We start from the raw sequence: 13,910 nt of genomic DNA, 5'->3' as shown, positions 1-13,910 counted from the left end.
GCTCTTACCAAGAAACCTCAATTCTCGTCATATGCACCAACCACACTTTTCTTTCTTGAATCAACTTTCTTCCCATAGACCGTATTGAAGTTTAAAGTTCAGTATTTTTGCAGTTCCATTCTCCAATTCCGAAAGTCACTGTTCTTTTCACAAAAAGATCTTAATTCCAGTAAACATTGTCAAAGATTTACATTGCTTCTGATGTGCCACTGTTGTGAGCGCCGTCACTAGATATGAGCAACTGGTCCATTGGCACCTTAATACCGCACGGTTATTAGCAGCACTGACATTGAAACAACTGCTGCCACAATTACATTATTTTCCTCTACCTATCCATTACCCCCACCTGCGTAACCAGTGGCACACCTGCATCACCAACTTCAATGGCACGGCCACAGCCTTCACTTTTTTTTCAACTCAAACCGGTTTAAATCCTGAGTTAACCAGGTTCAAGGTCAACCTACTAGCCGGTCTGATTAGCATCCAATCTTATTCTTTAAAACTTCCAAGATCCATATTCTTATGGTGTTTCCTTATCAAAAAGGCCATTTACAAAATGATCAATGATTGAGATAATGATATCAGTTTCAAAAGATAGCTTGAGTGCCAAAAGAAATTATCATCACCAGCTCCTGGTAGAAATGAGGGTTAACAAAAAAATCATGTAGCATCATCATAATGGTAAGATGCACATAAATTAATTGAAAACTTAGAAATCATTATATCAATACTACTAGAACACAGCAAATTTCAGATAGGCAGAAGCATCACAAGAAGCTGATGATCCAGAGAAGTTTTTCAAAACTAACTTCACATAAGAAATATAAAGGAAAACCAAGCCTTCTATTCTATCTCAAGAGTAAATGCGACCAGGGAGAAAAGATATGCATACTTTACCCTACTAATTTCCATGAAAAATAATACTGGAATCAGGTACAAGGCATCAATTGAGCTGAATCATTGAGAATCTTCCCATGAAGTTACAATTGAAAATTAAATAAGGTACAACATGTACCATTGCATCATCTCTTATATCTTTTGATCTTGGTCACTAGATGGCTGTATTGGCTTTTCTCTATCATCTGCTTTATCACTTCATGAGCTTCCGAAAGCTTTCCAGCATTCCGCAAATTTCTTACCAAGGTTCTGTACACATGAAAATTAGGATTGCAGCCTCTGGATTCCATTTCTTTGAGCATGGAACATGCTTCCTCAAACTTCCCAGCCATACAAAGCCCACGAATCATAGAATTATACGTAAATACATTTGGTAATTGGCCGTTGACTATCATGTCTTCAAACATTTCTTGTGCCTTTTCAAGCTCACCATTCATTATATATCCTGTGATCATTACTGTGTAACAGACAACATCTGGTATGCATCCAGCCTTTATCATTTCATCAAAAAAATACTGGCAGCCAAGTAAATTTCCAGCCCGACCCAGTCCATCTATCAACGTAGTGTAATGAAGAACAGTAGGATCAATACTCGCTTCCTTCATAGCATTCAAGAGATCAAGTGCAGCAACTGGATTGTTTGTCTTTCCATAAACATGTAGAAGGATGTTATAGGTGTGAAAATCTGGAAAAATTCCACAACTAAGCATTTCATCAAGTAATCTATGAAACTCAGGTGCCTTCCCCAACCTACATTTTGCATACAAAATAACATTATAAGTAAGAACATCCGGGGAATGACGCTCCTCCAACATATGCTGATATACCCACTCAATCAACTTGTACTGATGCAGAACCAGTAGTGAATGCAGAATCGCATTGTAGGAGTTCTTGTAAGGCCTAAAATTGAATGTTTTTGACCTAATGAACCTTTCCACAACATTCATAGCCAAACCAGCCTCACCGCAAGTACAAATTAATATATTAAATGTCTGTGCTGTAGTGTGAAACCCCTTCTCAACCATCTCATCAGCTAGTTTCCACATCGCCCTAAACTCCTCACACTCCGCAAATATCTTCATTAACAAATGGTATGAATTCCCCGTGTGCTTGTAATTTCCCTGCTGATCAGACCACATGAAAAACTTAAAACCCAATTTCGCACACCTGGTTTTGTTCTCCTCATTTATGTTCCTCAAAATTCCAGTAAAAACTTCCCTCACAAGAAGCCACGAAACCTTTATCTCTAACTCACTTAAAGCCCTTTTCGCATCAAATCCAGGGCCATCTCGTCTTAGAATATCAAGAACTCTGTCAGCATCAATCCTTGTGCACTCAACATAACTACGCCTAACTGAGAAATGTTCCTCCTCAACACAACTTTCACTCTGAAAAGAATCAAAATCTGAACTTTTATACATTCTCTTCAAGGGTTCTTCAACATATTGAAACCCATTATCATTATTATCACCACCATCAAAACTATAATCACATAACCTCCTCGAAACGGAAGGAAAGCACAAGAATTTATGAACTACCCTCATACCAAATAAAGCTACAGAGTTCATTGTTTGACCTTATTAGACCCATTATCTCACCAGCTTTACAATGCTCAACAAATCCAAGAAACCAACCAAAAGATTGAAACTTTCCACCTCATAGAGCTTGAAACTTTTTCTACAATAAAATTGAGAAATACCCATCAAACAGAAAAAACTCAATTGAACGAAATAAGGGTTTTACCTTTACAGCAAATGCTCATTGAACAGAGGAACTGCAAGGCAAATTCAATCGAGATGGCCCCAAAAAAGACATAAGAGAATGAGAAAAAGCTGGGGACTCACCTGGTTCTAACCTATTTGTTGAAAAGATTAAGCATAAGTCTTTTAAGGTGCTTATAGTCCTTCAGCAGGGTGTTTATATTTTTGTAAAGGGAAGGGAAAGGACTGCAGTGAACAAAACAAAAACCCCAAATGCGAGGGGATTAAGCACTGCAATCAAAAGTTTTTCGTAGAAAAACATGTCACTTCAAGAAACTAACCATAGAAGGCCACGTAAGTGGACTTAGAGTTTAGACTGGTTGGTGTTTGAGTGTAAGGACAAGGCCCAAGAGAGGCATAGCACAATAGAAAGGGGGAACTCGCTGTTAGAGGCCCAATGGTCCAGATTTACAATATATGTATCCAAAAGTACTGGTATAATTGAAGCTAGAGGGAGCCCTAATATTGTATAAGCAGAGCCAAGGCGATCTCTGTCTCATTTCTCATCATTATATTTATAAAAACTGATTTAAAGGGAAGGGAAAGGACTGCAGTGAACAAAACAAAAACGTTTTTTTTTTAAATAAATTTTATTTAATTTTTTTTATTTCAAATTAATATTTTTTTAGTGTTGTCAGATCATTTTGATGTGTTGATGTAAAAAATAATTTTTTAAAAATAAAACAATATTTTTTTAATATATTCTGAAAAAAAACACTTTAAAAAACAACATCAACCATACTCCCAAACATCTTAAATATCAATTTGTAGTAAGGCTTGAATCATGGATTAGAAAGGTCAACCAGATTAATTTAAAAAAAACATATTTATTAAAAGGATCAAAGTGATATACTATTTAAAAAAAATAAAAAAAATTAAAAGGTTACAAGTCAAGTTTTAATAAGTTAAACCTAGATCTATAAAGTCATTAATTAACTTTGTTTATCAACTCAAATCAATTTAAATCCTGAGTTAACCAAGTTTCAGGTTAACCTAGTAGTTGGTCTGAGTTTTATGTCTTTACACTTAATAATTTGACCAGACATTTATTTTGTTTTTGGGATTATTGAACTTAAAACTTTCTATTTGAAAATACCATTTTTTTAAATAAAAAGATTCAAACTTTACCGTATCCAATAGTGGATGGGACGGGGGATTATTTTTGTGAATTCTTAATCATATCATCATCACATTTCCTCGAACCCACATAATAGATGCACTCAGAATAAGTCTAATGTGTCAAAGAGTTAAATAAATAAATAAATAAAAGAATAAGTCTAATGTGTCAAAGAGTTAAATCATTAGGAACTTGCTGCGCACTCAAAGCAGCTTCAATTTTATGCTTTTAGGAACAAGGACCTCACGGCATCAAAGAAACGCATAATTTTTCAAAATTTCTTAGCAAGAATATTACTTGATCCATCCATTTATTTCCTTCCTAATCTTTCTGATTTATTCAAGTAAAACACAACTATCACCATCACACCAAACTTTCACAGTTTGGATGCTCAAATTTGAACATAATATTAATACCACAGAGGAACTGCATCTGCACTCTCTTGCTTGAATACAATTGGAAGTCATGATCACTATTAAAACAAACACAATCACTCTGAAAATTCAACAAGCTCAAGTTACTGATTCGTCGAGTCTCTTCTCCCTCCACTGGCACAAGTAGAAAACCCTTTGGTTCCTGCTTGATAAAACAGCAAAAGACATACCAGCATAGCCAATCAGAAAGACTATGTGAGTGATGCAATGAATTTTCAGAATTTACTTAAAAAGATCAGGTTCCAAATTCAATTCAAGACAGGAAGGATTGCCTGAATTGGAGGAACCAGATGGTTTCTGCTGAGATGAACAGGACTCTTTACCTTTAACAATGAATCAATAGCACCTTTTAGCTCATCAATCATAGCCTTGTAAATTAGTCACAGAATCAGAATCCACCCTTTCACCAGAAGCCTCTTTTGTTTTACATGAACTTCTTTACTGGACTTCCTCCTATCCCATCACTTTGTCCATTGAAGAAAATCCAAAATTTAGACTCAAATCCCATTTTCTTCCTCCTCGCAATTTGAGTAATCTGTGTTACTTTGAATGGTTAATATAGAATTACACTTAAAAGGTTGAATTTGTTCCCCTTTTTTCTCAAAAGATTAAAAAATTTATAATATATATTTAAGAAAATATATAACATGATGGACCATAGCAGATCTTGAGAGTTAGATAAAATGGTTTTCCATAGTGTCCACAACAATTTATACATCCATGCGGTGCCATTACAATTTCATTACAGTTCCATCCACACAACACTTAAGGAAAACAAACTTTTCATAATTAGTAGAAAAACCAGCTATGTTAAAAACACAGTCTATCTTAGTAGACATTGCTTGCTCCTCAGTTTCCTGACTCCTGAAGTCTCCTATCCCCTATTTCTTCTCCACTAGCATAAGTAGAAGAAAGCGCTTGAGTAACTGCTAACAAAACAATCAATTGAACTCGGTTTTCTGATTCTTTCCGAAAAATTCAATTTTCAAATTCAAATCAAGACCATGTTTAATCTCTACCTGCATTGGAGGAACTAAGTGGATGCTGCTGAGATGCCCTGGACCCTTCACCTTTGACAAACAAAGAACCAACAGCACCTTTAAGCTTACCAACCACAGTTTTATCAGGAATATGCACAGAGCCTGAATCCACCCTTTCACCAGAATACTCTTCTGTACTACTACTCTCTAACCTCCTCTTCACCTCCTCCGACTCTGTCACTGCCTCAGCCTTCCCCTTGTTCAAAGTCTCCGAAATAACTTCAGAAAGCGCCCTGTCTTCTTCTCCAGGACTCAACTTCTCCACGAAATAGTCTTTCACTGACACCCCTTTATCTTTCCCTTTAATCATGTTGTCTGCTTCATTGCTGGTGTTGGTGCTAGTGTTAGTATTGCCATAGACTTTTGACATCACAGTACTGCCTAAACCAACAACTTTTTCATACACTGGAGTGAGTTTCTCTGTCACAGTTGCAGCAACTTTCTTTCCATATTCCACTGAAGATGCTGGCTTCGCAGCATTTTGTCCTTCATGTGCCACTTCATGTTCTTGAATATTATCGTCTCTCTCTATATATCCAAGCTTGGAAGCTATGACATTTGTAGCAGCTTTTTCTTTATCAGCAAGTGCAGAAGTGGCAGAGGAGGTTTTTCCAGTGTTGCTGCTCTGGTATGATGGTTTCTCAGCAATGTCACCTCCTGGTTGCTCCTTGATTTTCAATGAATCAATAGACTCTGAACCTGATTCTGGGTTCTCTTTGGGGTTAATGGAAATTGGGGGAGTTGGTTCTGCAGAAAATTGGTCATGGCTCCCAGTGGGAAACATAGAGGGCTGAGCATCACGCGGTCTGACAGGTGAGTTCTTTTTTTCTCCTTGTTTTGAATCATCATAGATATTCATTTTGTCAAAAGACTGAAGCATTGGAGTTATTCCAGCCTCTTTTCCTCCTGCAAGATGCAATAATTAGCCCCTCTGAAAGACAAAAAAATTTCCCAAACATCAATGCCAAAAAGGCCTTGTTGGCATGCAAACATTGAACAGAACTTACCAGAACCAGTTGGATCAGTGGCTTTAGTCTAATAATTGGAAGGAGCATGATCCACAAGTCTCCTTTGGGGCGTGAGGATCCTCCTCCAACCCTACTGGTACTTCCAAATTAACTTCAGGTTGCCCTAGAATCCTCTCTTGTTCATGAACAAAACCTTTAACGGGATCAGCAGGAGAAATAGATGCAGGCGAATTAACTGGGGCATGAGGTACTTCTTTAATAGCAGTTGTCCTTTCGAGAAGAACCTTTGGTGGTGCTGACTCATCTTCCTCTTGTCCAAGAACAGAGCTCTTTATGGGATCACTGCCTGTATGTTCTTCTTGCATTGTTGTTGGACCTCCATAATATGTCCTAGGGCCACCTAACCTTCCCCCTTGTCCATGGGCTGAGCTTCTAAGTGAAGCAGAACTATAGGCTGCAGTTTAATTCACAATCGAAACCATAAAAATCCAAAAAAAAAATCCATCGCACACAAATCTAAGCCCCTTTTTTCTCTAGCAAGGTCATTTACCAGTAGTTAATTAATACAGACATTGAAGCAAGTAGCACCATTAACATACCTGAGGCTCCATGAACTTCTGGGTCCCCAACCATTTCTTCATCCTCGTCATCATCTTCCTCATACAAGTCATGATCATCAGGCACATGAACTTCATGATGTTCTTCCTGGCCATGACCATGTAATTTGACTTTTTCCTTCACTTTCTTCAACACTGACTTCTTCTCATGGCGATGCTCATCTTCACCCTCTAGCACCAACATTTCACAGTACATAAAACTTAACAAAAACATAAACCACGCTTCAATAACATAGGAAATTAAGTAAATAAGGCTCTTACCAGGATGCAGTCCAACATTGTTGGGACCATGTTCATGGTCATGAAAATCATGTGGGCGTGCCATTTGTGACTCCATAGCGAAAACAGAAACTGCCAGAGATGAGACCGAAAACAAGTTTCTATTAGTCAGTTACTTACTTGACAGAAAAAGATAACCATCGAGAAAAAAAAAAGGAATAATTTTATAGAGGGACCAAGACAAGAACATCTTGCAGTTGCCACATTTGCATGGAGGTGGGTTTGAAGGGCATTCGACACGTGCAAAACAAGCATGATATCTCCATTTCCTGACACGTAACCAGAGCTGCTTGTACACGCGGTGGCAATGCCGGAGAGAGTGATGGGAGTGGGTAATCTTTATCAAAAAAATCACAAGGGTCTCTTGAATATCATCAAATTGTATGGACTTGCAGGGAGAGGACCAAAGTGGAAATCAAATCATAGAAGCTTGAAGACCCTGAAAATGCTATGAGGTGTTCGGAAATAGTTGAAGTTGTTGAATAGGAGGATCACTATGACTATAGCACTTGGTAAATTTACTAAAGATGAAAATGATTTATTTGATATTATGGATAACTGGTTATGGAGGGATTGTTTTATTTGTGTGGGTTGGTCCGGTATATTGCTCTTTCCTTGCGCCTATTTTGTCTTAGGAGGTTAGTTCACAGGTACAGCCTTTGTAACCTCTAGTGGATGATATCAAGTTTTTTCTCTCTAAAATATCAAAGAAAAATGGTGTCAAGTTTTAATAAGGTCCAATGTGTATGTAGTGTACTCCAGTGATCTGCTGTCGGCTTTCGGTTTGGCAAGGAACTCAGACCCTTGTTGAAATTTGAAGAGAGAAGGACGTAAGACAAAATAATTCGTGATCGACCAAAAATAATGACGCCGTTGCCGGGGATCGAACCCGGGTCACCCGCGTGACAGGCGGGAATACTTACCACTATACTACAACGACCTTGTTGAGATTAGGAATAATTCATTTTTAATTTAACTACGTCACATTTTCTTTTTAAATTGTTCAAAACTTGCTTTGACAGTGAAGAATAAATATTAATTATAAGTGATCAAATATTGTTATTCTTATAGAGTAATCACATAATATTTCTTGAGTTGATGACGAGTCGGATCTCTAAAAAGACTGGCATGGGTTAAACATTACACTAAAAACCCTCCTAGAAGGAGGCTTCTACACAGAGCTGCAGGAAATTCCATCAGGTTTCCATTTAAAGAAGAGATATCACATTGCAGTGGAAGTGGAACGCCCCTTTCTAAGGCAATCCATTCTGCCATTCCACAACCACGTTTTCCCTGGACTGTAGTGTTTCTTAACAGGGTCATGGAAAAGAGAAGGTTGCTGCAGCAATTCCTTCCACCCCTTGCACATGATACATCTACTCCACATTTTTGGTGTTCAGGAAATATATCAAAGGCTACTGATAGAAGAAGTCCGTCTATTCTTGAATTTCTCAGGTTCCATGGTGGGAGCACTCCTAGAGAAGTACATGAGTAGAAGCAGCAGAAAGAAGCTATACATTTGTTAAGTTCATCCCGGTAGGAAAGAATTCTAGCCTTTCTAATTCCATCATGGACTTACAGTGATAAGAGATCAACACAGGTATGATATGGGAACCCTCACGTATGAGAAATTTTGTTGTGTTAAATTGTCATCATAGTAAGATACTTCATCAACTACACGGTTTATATTTTGCAATGGATGATAGTGGAAGCCAGACTAGGCTGGTCTGGACTGATGGAAGGGCCCACCACCATCTGAGCAAAAAGTTCAGGAGAAATTGAGGGGAAAGAATTGTTCTGAAAGTTATAGATATCTGGGGTTATGTTGATAAAGCTATAGTTTGGTTCTTAAACATCTGTACCAATGCTATACTTTTCTTCTAAATCTTGTAACAATGCCATTTTTTCCTGCGCATGATATGATATTGCAATATCTTAACCTCTACATTCTGCAAAAATGCCATTATTTTCTTCATGAACATAGTTATGATAGGTAAACTTCTTTTAACACAGTCAACTTAGATATTATTATCACACCCATGGTTGTATCACACACCAAGGTTCAGCAAATTTACAAAGCCGAGAGTCTTGGTGTATAATTGGATTGCTTGAACACATTCGGTGCTGTGCAGCAAGCACTATAATGTGAAAAGGTATCAGTGAACATAAATATGCTGCCGTTGTTTAACTTAAAATTCTAGACAGTGGTGTCTGAAATTTGGAATCTCTTTTTATATATCTCACTTTCAATATAACCACGTTTCAGCTTAGGCACTATTATACTTCAACTATATAGCCTACATGAACATCACAAATAAGGAGTACACAAAATCCGCATAAAGCAAAGGAGTATGTAATTACTATGTTTTTAGTGAAAGATCTACTCCTTTCTGAACTTTTTTCCTGCTTCTAGAGCACCTCTAGCTCAACTCCCATTACAATGTGCATAATGTTTAGAAGACCAACAGTCTTGCTCGTCAGATGCTCACTTTAGCAGATGCTTCACTCACGCTTCATTTCTTTGTCTGACATCCATGTCTGAAAGAGTAAGAATGCTAGCTTTTCTTACCATTCTTGAGGTTTCGTACAGTCATGACAAGCTGTTGCCTTTCACCTTCTACTTCTGCAAATTTGAGGCTGATCTCTGAGTATCTCTCTTGCATTTCTTTTAGCTCAATTTCCATACATTTGTTCTTTTCTTTTAGCTGAGCCATTTCTGTCAACAGTTCAGTTAGGTTACCCTCATCCATTAGGTGGAAAGTGCCCACTACTAGTTCTTCCTTTGAGCAAGTTCTTGCTTTTCTGTCAAAACAAATATCGAAGAATGAAACCAATTTCAGTGATGATTATGATCATAAACTAAAACATATTTGGATGCACAATGAGGTGCTTAGATTTATCAGTGTTGGAAATTAATTACACAAGAAAAGGTGGTGGGTATATGAAAAGGCACAATAATCAGGATGTAAACAAGAACTTTGAAATTTTACCTTTCAATACCCTTTCTTCCGTTCATCTGCATTTCATCGTCCATTGGAGTCAAGTTCTTTTCATCTGAAAAAGAGAGCTTCTCCATGACACTAGTATTTCCATGTTCCTTCTTTTGCAGTTCACCCTTTAATTTGATTACTTGTTGCTGCAGTTTTTCTTTCTCGCATTCTTCTTCGGACAGGCTATGTTTTAACGCAATCTGCTGATCTCTGAGGCTTTGAAGTTGCGATGAAAGGTTCTTGATCATTGCCTCTTTTTCATCCTTTAACGACCTCACATTGAATAATTCTTGCCTTGTGTTTTCTGCTTCCTTCTTTGTCGATGCAAATTTTTCCTCTATTTCCTCCCTTTCTCTTTTCCATCTTTCTGTTAGTATATTTGTTTCTTCACAAGATGTCTTCAATTTCTCAGTTTCATCTCTTAAGTTCACGTTTTCCTGCTCAGAGATGTCATTCTTCTCTTTTCTGAGTGTCTCTATCTCCTTTTTCAGCATTTGAATTTCAACTTGGAAAGCCTCTTGCATTTCTCCTCCTTGCTTCAGTTGGTTGGAAGCATCTTCTAATTCCACTGACATCTGCTCTACATGTTTTGTCTTCAAATCTAGTTGCACTGATAGTTCTTCCATTTTTACTCCCTTCTGGTCCATCACCACTGCAAGCTCTTCGTTAGCTTTCTGAAGATTCTCTTCCAGAATTATGTTCTGTGCTCGGAGTTCATCAGCTTCTGATATTGATTTCTTTGTCAGCTTCTCATTCTCATCAAACTTGCCTGCCATTTCCACAGAAAGTTTTCTGAATTCTTCCTGTATCCGCTCTGCTGTAACAGCATTTTTCCACCTTGTCTTCCTCAAGGCCTCTTCTGCACGGATAGCTCTCTGTTCCTGCTCAATTCTGGCATGTGTCATGGCATCAAGGTCATTTTCAAATCCTTGTGCCTGTTTTTCCAGTTCTTTCCCCAACCCTTTGACCTGAATTTCCAGTTCATTGATGGAAACCAAAGATTCTGAGAATTCTTGTGTTTGCGTCTTCAATCTTTCCTCTAATCTTTGTACCTGTGATTCAAGTTCTTTAATGGTAGCCAAAGATTCTGACGATTTGTGTTCTTGTATCTTGCTCTGCTCTAACTTGGAAGATACATCATAGTTTTCCTGCTTTAGATTCTCATAGTCCTGTGTGAGTTGTTCGATATAATTCTCCAGTTTTTCTCTATTTTCTCTGTGGACCTCAATTTCATCGGATAGGTCTATGACCCTTTGCTTCAGCAGACATAATTCATCATCTTCCCTAGCCTTTTCTTCCGGTGCAAGCACTGCATGTTGATCTGTGTCCTCTTTCATGCTGCATTTGCAGTTTTTCTCCTGAACCTCGTCTAGCTTGCTGGACAGACAAGATATTTCCCCTTTTTTTTCCTCCAGCATTTCATCAAGGTCTCCCACTGCAAGAATCAACTCAGAATTTGAATCTTGTGTTTTCTGGAGTTGCAACTTAAGATTGGTGTTCAAATCCTTTTGATGACTAAGCTCTCGCCTGACTTCTTCTAGCTGAACCAAAGAATCCTCGTACTCGGCTCGCAATTGATTCAGGGATTCTTCTTCAACAGATTTTCTTGAAGACTTGACCTGCTCACATTCTGTTTTGAGTTCATCTCTTTCCTCTTCAAGTTCCTTAACCTGTCTTGACAAATCCTGCCCCCTTCTACTCTCTTTGGTAATCTGTTTCCGAAGAGTCTGTAATTCTAGTTCTGATAATTCTGACTGCCTCATTAGACTAGATAATTCACTTTTCAGTCTTTCAACGGTTTCATCTGAAGCTTCTTGAAACTCTCTTGGAAGGCTCTGTTCAGGGCTGTTTGTTGAGCCAACTAAACTTCCATCTGACCTTGAACCCATTGACCAATCTGTGCTTGTTCTACGATGCAAGCGGTTTTTTGTTGTGATGCCATCAACTGCACCCTTTGGAGGCATTGAGTCTTGTCTGAGAATTGATTTGAAGCTAGAATTGCCCCCAACAGATGATCTGAAGCTGCTTTCTTGTTCAGAATTCTGTGATAAAAGAATGTTCAAGTCCCTGTCCTGTGACATTTATCAAGGAATAGTTCAGTTATAACCTTGAATAAGAGCCCATCCATTTCCAAGATTTGCCAAAAAGGAACTTGTTCAGTTCAGCCCTTCCTGGACTGTATTGAAACAGAATATCAACATAGATAATTTTAGGCCTTACTTCAGTAAAACTTTCATCATTTTCATCTGTATGGTCATTGCTCTGCTGGCTTTTCAAGCTTCGGTCTTGAGAAAGTACAGGATCTCCATTGTCTCCAATTTTTCTGAGATTACAAAGTCCATTTCGTAAATTAGTAGAGAGGAGATGGGAAAAACTTAAATTAGAAGCTAAAACGTAAGTAAAAAAGATAAATAAATGCAAATTGTGAATTGTTAATGCTTGTGTTCACCTTGGATCAACATCTCCCTGCATCTTCTGAATAGTCACCTGTTTCAAAATTACTTGATATATGAGGAAACAATGATCATATCGAAATGGCATGGTCTATTTACATTTTGAAAACAGACATTGCTCTAGGAGTGAATCAACATAGGGATAGAGTCAAATCAAGAGATTTACAAGAGCGTGTGTGTGAGAGAGAGGGGGGTGGGGGGGGGGGAACTAACATGTAGAACTGCACCAGAGTTGGCAAATTTAAGGGGCAGGGAGACAGTCAATGGCTCGGGTTCATCAGCAAAATCTGCAAAGTCAATTGAAGCTTCTCCCAGATAACCTGACTTGGATGACCCCTGCAAGAATTCATGGTAATTAGGGTGCGCGCGCACAGTCACTCACAAATCACTATACCTTAGAAAATCATCACAGATTTGAAATGTGACTCTAACGTACACTTGCAACAATGAAATGGTATATTTTCTCATGCAGTATTCCTGATTTTGGCTCCTTGATGAGCTTCACGGTTACATAAACCGGATTGTCCCATGAACAGATTCCATCCTGAACTGCAGCTTTCTCTAGTTTGAATGTTGTCTTTCCAACATCCTCTGGCACCAAGGATATTGTCAAGGCAGGTTTCTTTAGATGTGGCACCTGAAATGGAGATGAAAAATTAGGTAAGAGCTTCTTGTTAGTATTTATCTGAATTGTTCCATCACACTACCTACATTATACAGCTTACCACGCACCCATGATTCAATAATTGATTCCAGATAAACAAAACCCATTTCAAATCAGTGATAGGAAATACTTATTGTCTGCTAGATTAGTACCTGAGTTGCCTGAAATTGCAGTTTGAATGTAGCTTTGATCTTCTTCTTGTCGTTCCTCCATGACTTGAACATGTTTTGACCTTACTGTATATTCTTCAGAGAATCTTCATCAAAAGACTCACTCAGTTTTCAGTACTTCTAACTTGGATCTTCTCTGAAACAATTTTGGCTTTGTTATGGCCAGGACAAAACAATCTATTCCAACTGTTGAACCCAAAAACAACCAGAAAGCAACAAAGAGGGCTGCAGTGGCTAGTGGTATTTTTTTATTGTTATCTTTAAGTAAGATTAAGATGCAGCAGAAAGCTTGGGAATTAGAGCTGAAGAGGAGTCTAATCTGAATAGAAAATGGAACAGTTACAGAGTAAAAAAAATTAGAGGCTTATCTGTACATAGTTTGATCAGACCATGTGGTATTATTGTAAAGAACAAAATATAGCTGTACCGTAGCAAAAGTTATCTTTTTAATGCAGGAAGGCATGAGGTGCTGTCGTGCAGAATGCTTTAAATGACATTGATGGCCTCACTTTTTTTATGGT

General features: G+C 38.0%; 3 protein-coding genes and 1 non-coding gene across 4 annotated transcripts; all 4 read right to left on the bottom strand.

Annotated features, from left to right (window-relative positions):
* Positions 1–876: 876 nt before the first annotated feature.
* On the bottom strand, positions 877–2,974 carry LOC7454512 (pentatricopeptide repeat-containing protein At1g55630). Its single transcript, XM_024586724.2, has 2 exons — positions 2,742–2,974; positions 877–2,574 (listed from the first exon to the last, which is right to left on the bottom strand). Exon 2 carries the CDS (start codon positions 2,463–2,465, stop codon positions 1,023–1,025), a length of 1,443 nt encoding a protein of 480 aa, XP_024442492.1. The 5' UTR covers positions 2,466–2,574; positions 2,742–2,974; the 3' UTR covers positions 877–1,022.
* Positions 2,975–4,816: 1,842 nt separating this feature from the next.
* On the bottom strand, positions 4,817–7,675 carry LOC18105900 (low-temperature-induced 65 kDa protein). The gene is made up of 6 exons (XM_052447463.1): positions 7,095–7,675; positions 6,816–7,004; positions 6,281–6,670; positions 6,214–6,222; positions 5,228–6,154; positions 4,817–5,137 (listed from the first exon to the last, which is right to left on the bottom strand). The coding sequence occupies exons 1-6, from the start codon at positions 7,168–7,170 to the stop codon at positions 5,058–5,060; spliced, it is 1,671 nt and encodes a 556-aa protein (XP_052303423.1). The 5' UTR covers positions 7,171–7,675; the 3' UTR covers positions 4,817–5,057.
* Positions 7,676–7,980: 305 nt separating this feature from the next.
* Positions 7,981–8,052, bottom strand: TRNAD-GUC (transfer RNA aspartic acid (anticodon GUC)). The gene has a single exon. It is a non-coding gene; the product is annotated as a tRNA-Asp (tRNA).
* A 1,268-nt stretch (positions 8,053–9,320) lies between these two features.
* Positions 9,321–13,829, bottom strand: LOC7454508 (uncharacterized). Its single transcript, XM_002321879.4, has 7 exons — positions 13,372–13,829; positions 12,992–13,192; positions 12,769–12,891; positions 12,552–12,589; positions 12,323–12,425; positions 10,103–12,174; positions 9,321–9,914 (listed from the first exon to the last, which is right to left on the bottom strand). The coding sequence occupies exons 1-7, from the start codon at positions 13,441–13,443 to the stop codon at positions 9,668–9,670; spliced, it is 2,856 nt and encodes a 951-aa protein (XP_002321915.3). The 5' UTR covers positions 13,444–13,829; the 3' UTR covers positions 9,321–9,667.
* Positions 13,830–13,910: the final 81 nt, after the last annotated feature.

Source organism: Populus trichocarpa, chromosome 15 (genome assembly GCF_000002775.5).
Source record: "Populus trichocarpa isolate Nisqually-1 chromosome 15, P.trichocarpa_v4.1, whole genome shotgun sequence".
NCBI classification, from domain to species: Eukaryota; Viridiplantae; Streptophyta; class Magnoliopsida; order Malpighiales; family Salicaceae; genus Populus; species Populus trichocarpa.
The sequence above is the reverse complement of the archived record's forward strand: the minus strand, read 5'-3'. Positions and strand labels throughout refer to the sequence as shown.

Excerpts from the sequence above, each read along its gene's own strand:
- LOC7454508 (XM_002321879.4), bottom strand. The coding sequence starts at position 13,443 with ATGTTCAAGTCATGGAGGAACGACAAGAAGAAGATCAAAGCTACATTC. Across the intron at positions 12,892-12,991 it reads ACCATTTCATTGTTGCAAGT|GGGTCATCCAAGTCAGGTTA; the intron begins GTACGTTAGAGT and ends GAATTCTTGCAG. Across the intron at positions 12,590-12,768 it reads ACTCTGGTGCAGTTCTACAT|GTGACTATTCAGAAGATGCA; the intron begins GTTAGTTCCCCC and ends ATTTTGAAACAG.
- LOC18105900 (XM_052447463.1), bottom strand. The coding sequence starts at position 7,170 with ATGGAGTCACAAATGGCACGCCCACATGATTTTCATGACCATGAACAT. Across the intron at positions 6,671-6,815 it reads AGAAGTTCATGGAGCCTCAG|CCTATAGTTCTGCTTCACTT; the intron begins GTATGTTAATGG and ends ATTAAACTGCAG. Across the intron at positions 5,138-5,227 it reads ACTTAGTTCCTCCAATGCAG|CAGTTACTCAAGCGCTTTCT; the intron begins GTAGAGATTAAA and ends TTGTTTTGTTAG.
- LOC7454512 (XM_024586724.2), bottom strand. The coding sequence starts at position 2,465 with ATGAACTCTGTAGCTTTATTTGGTATGAGGGTAGTTCATAAATTCTTG.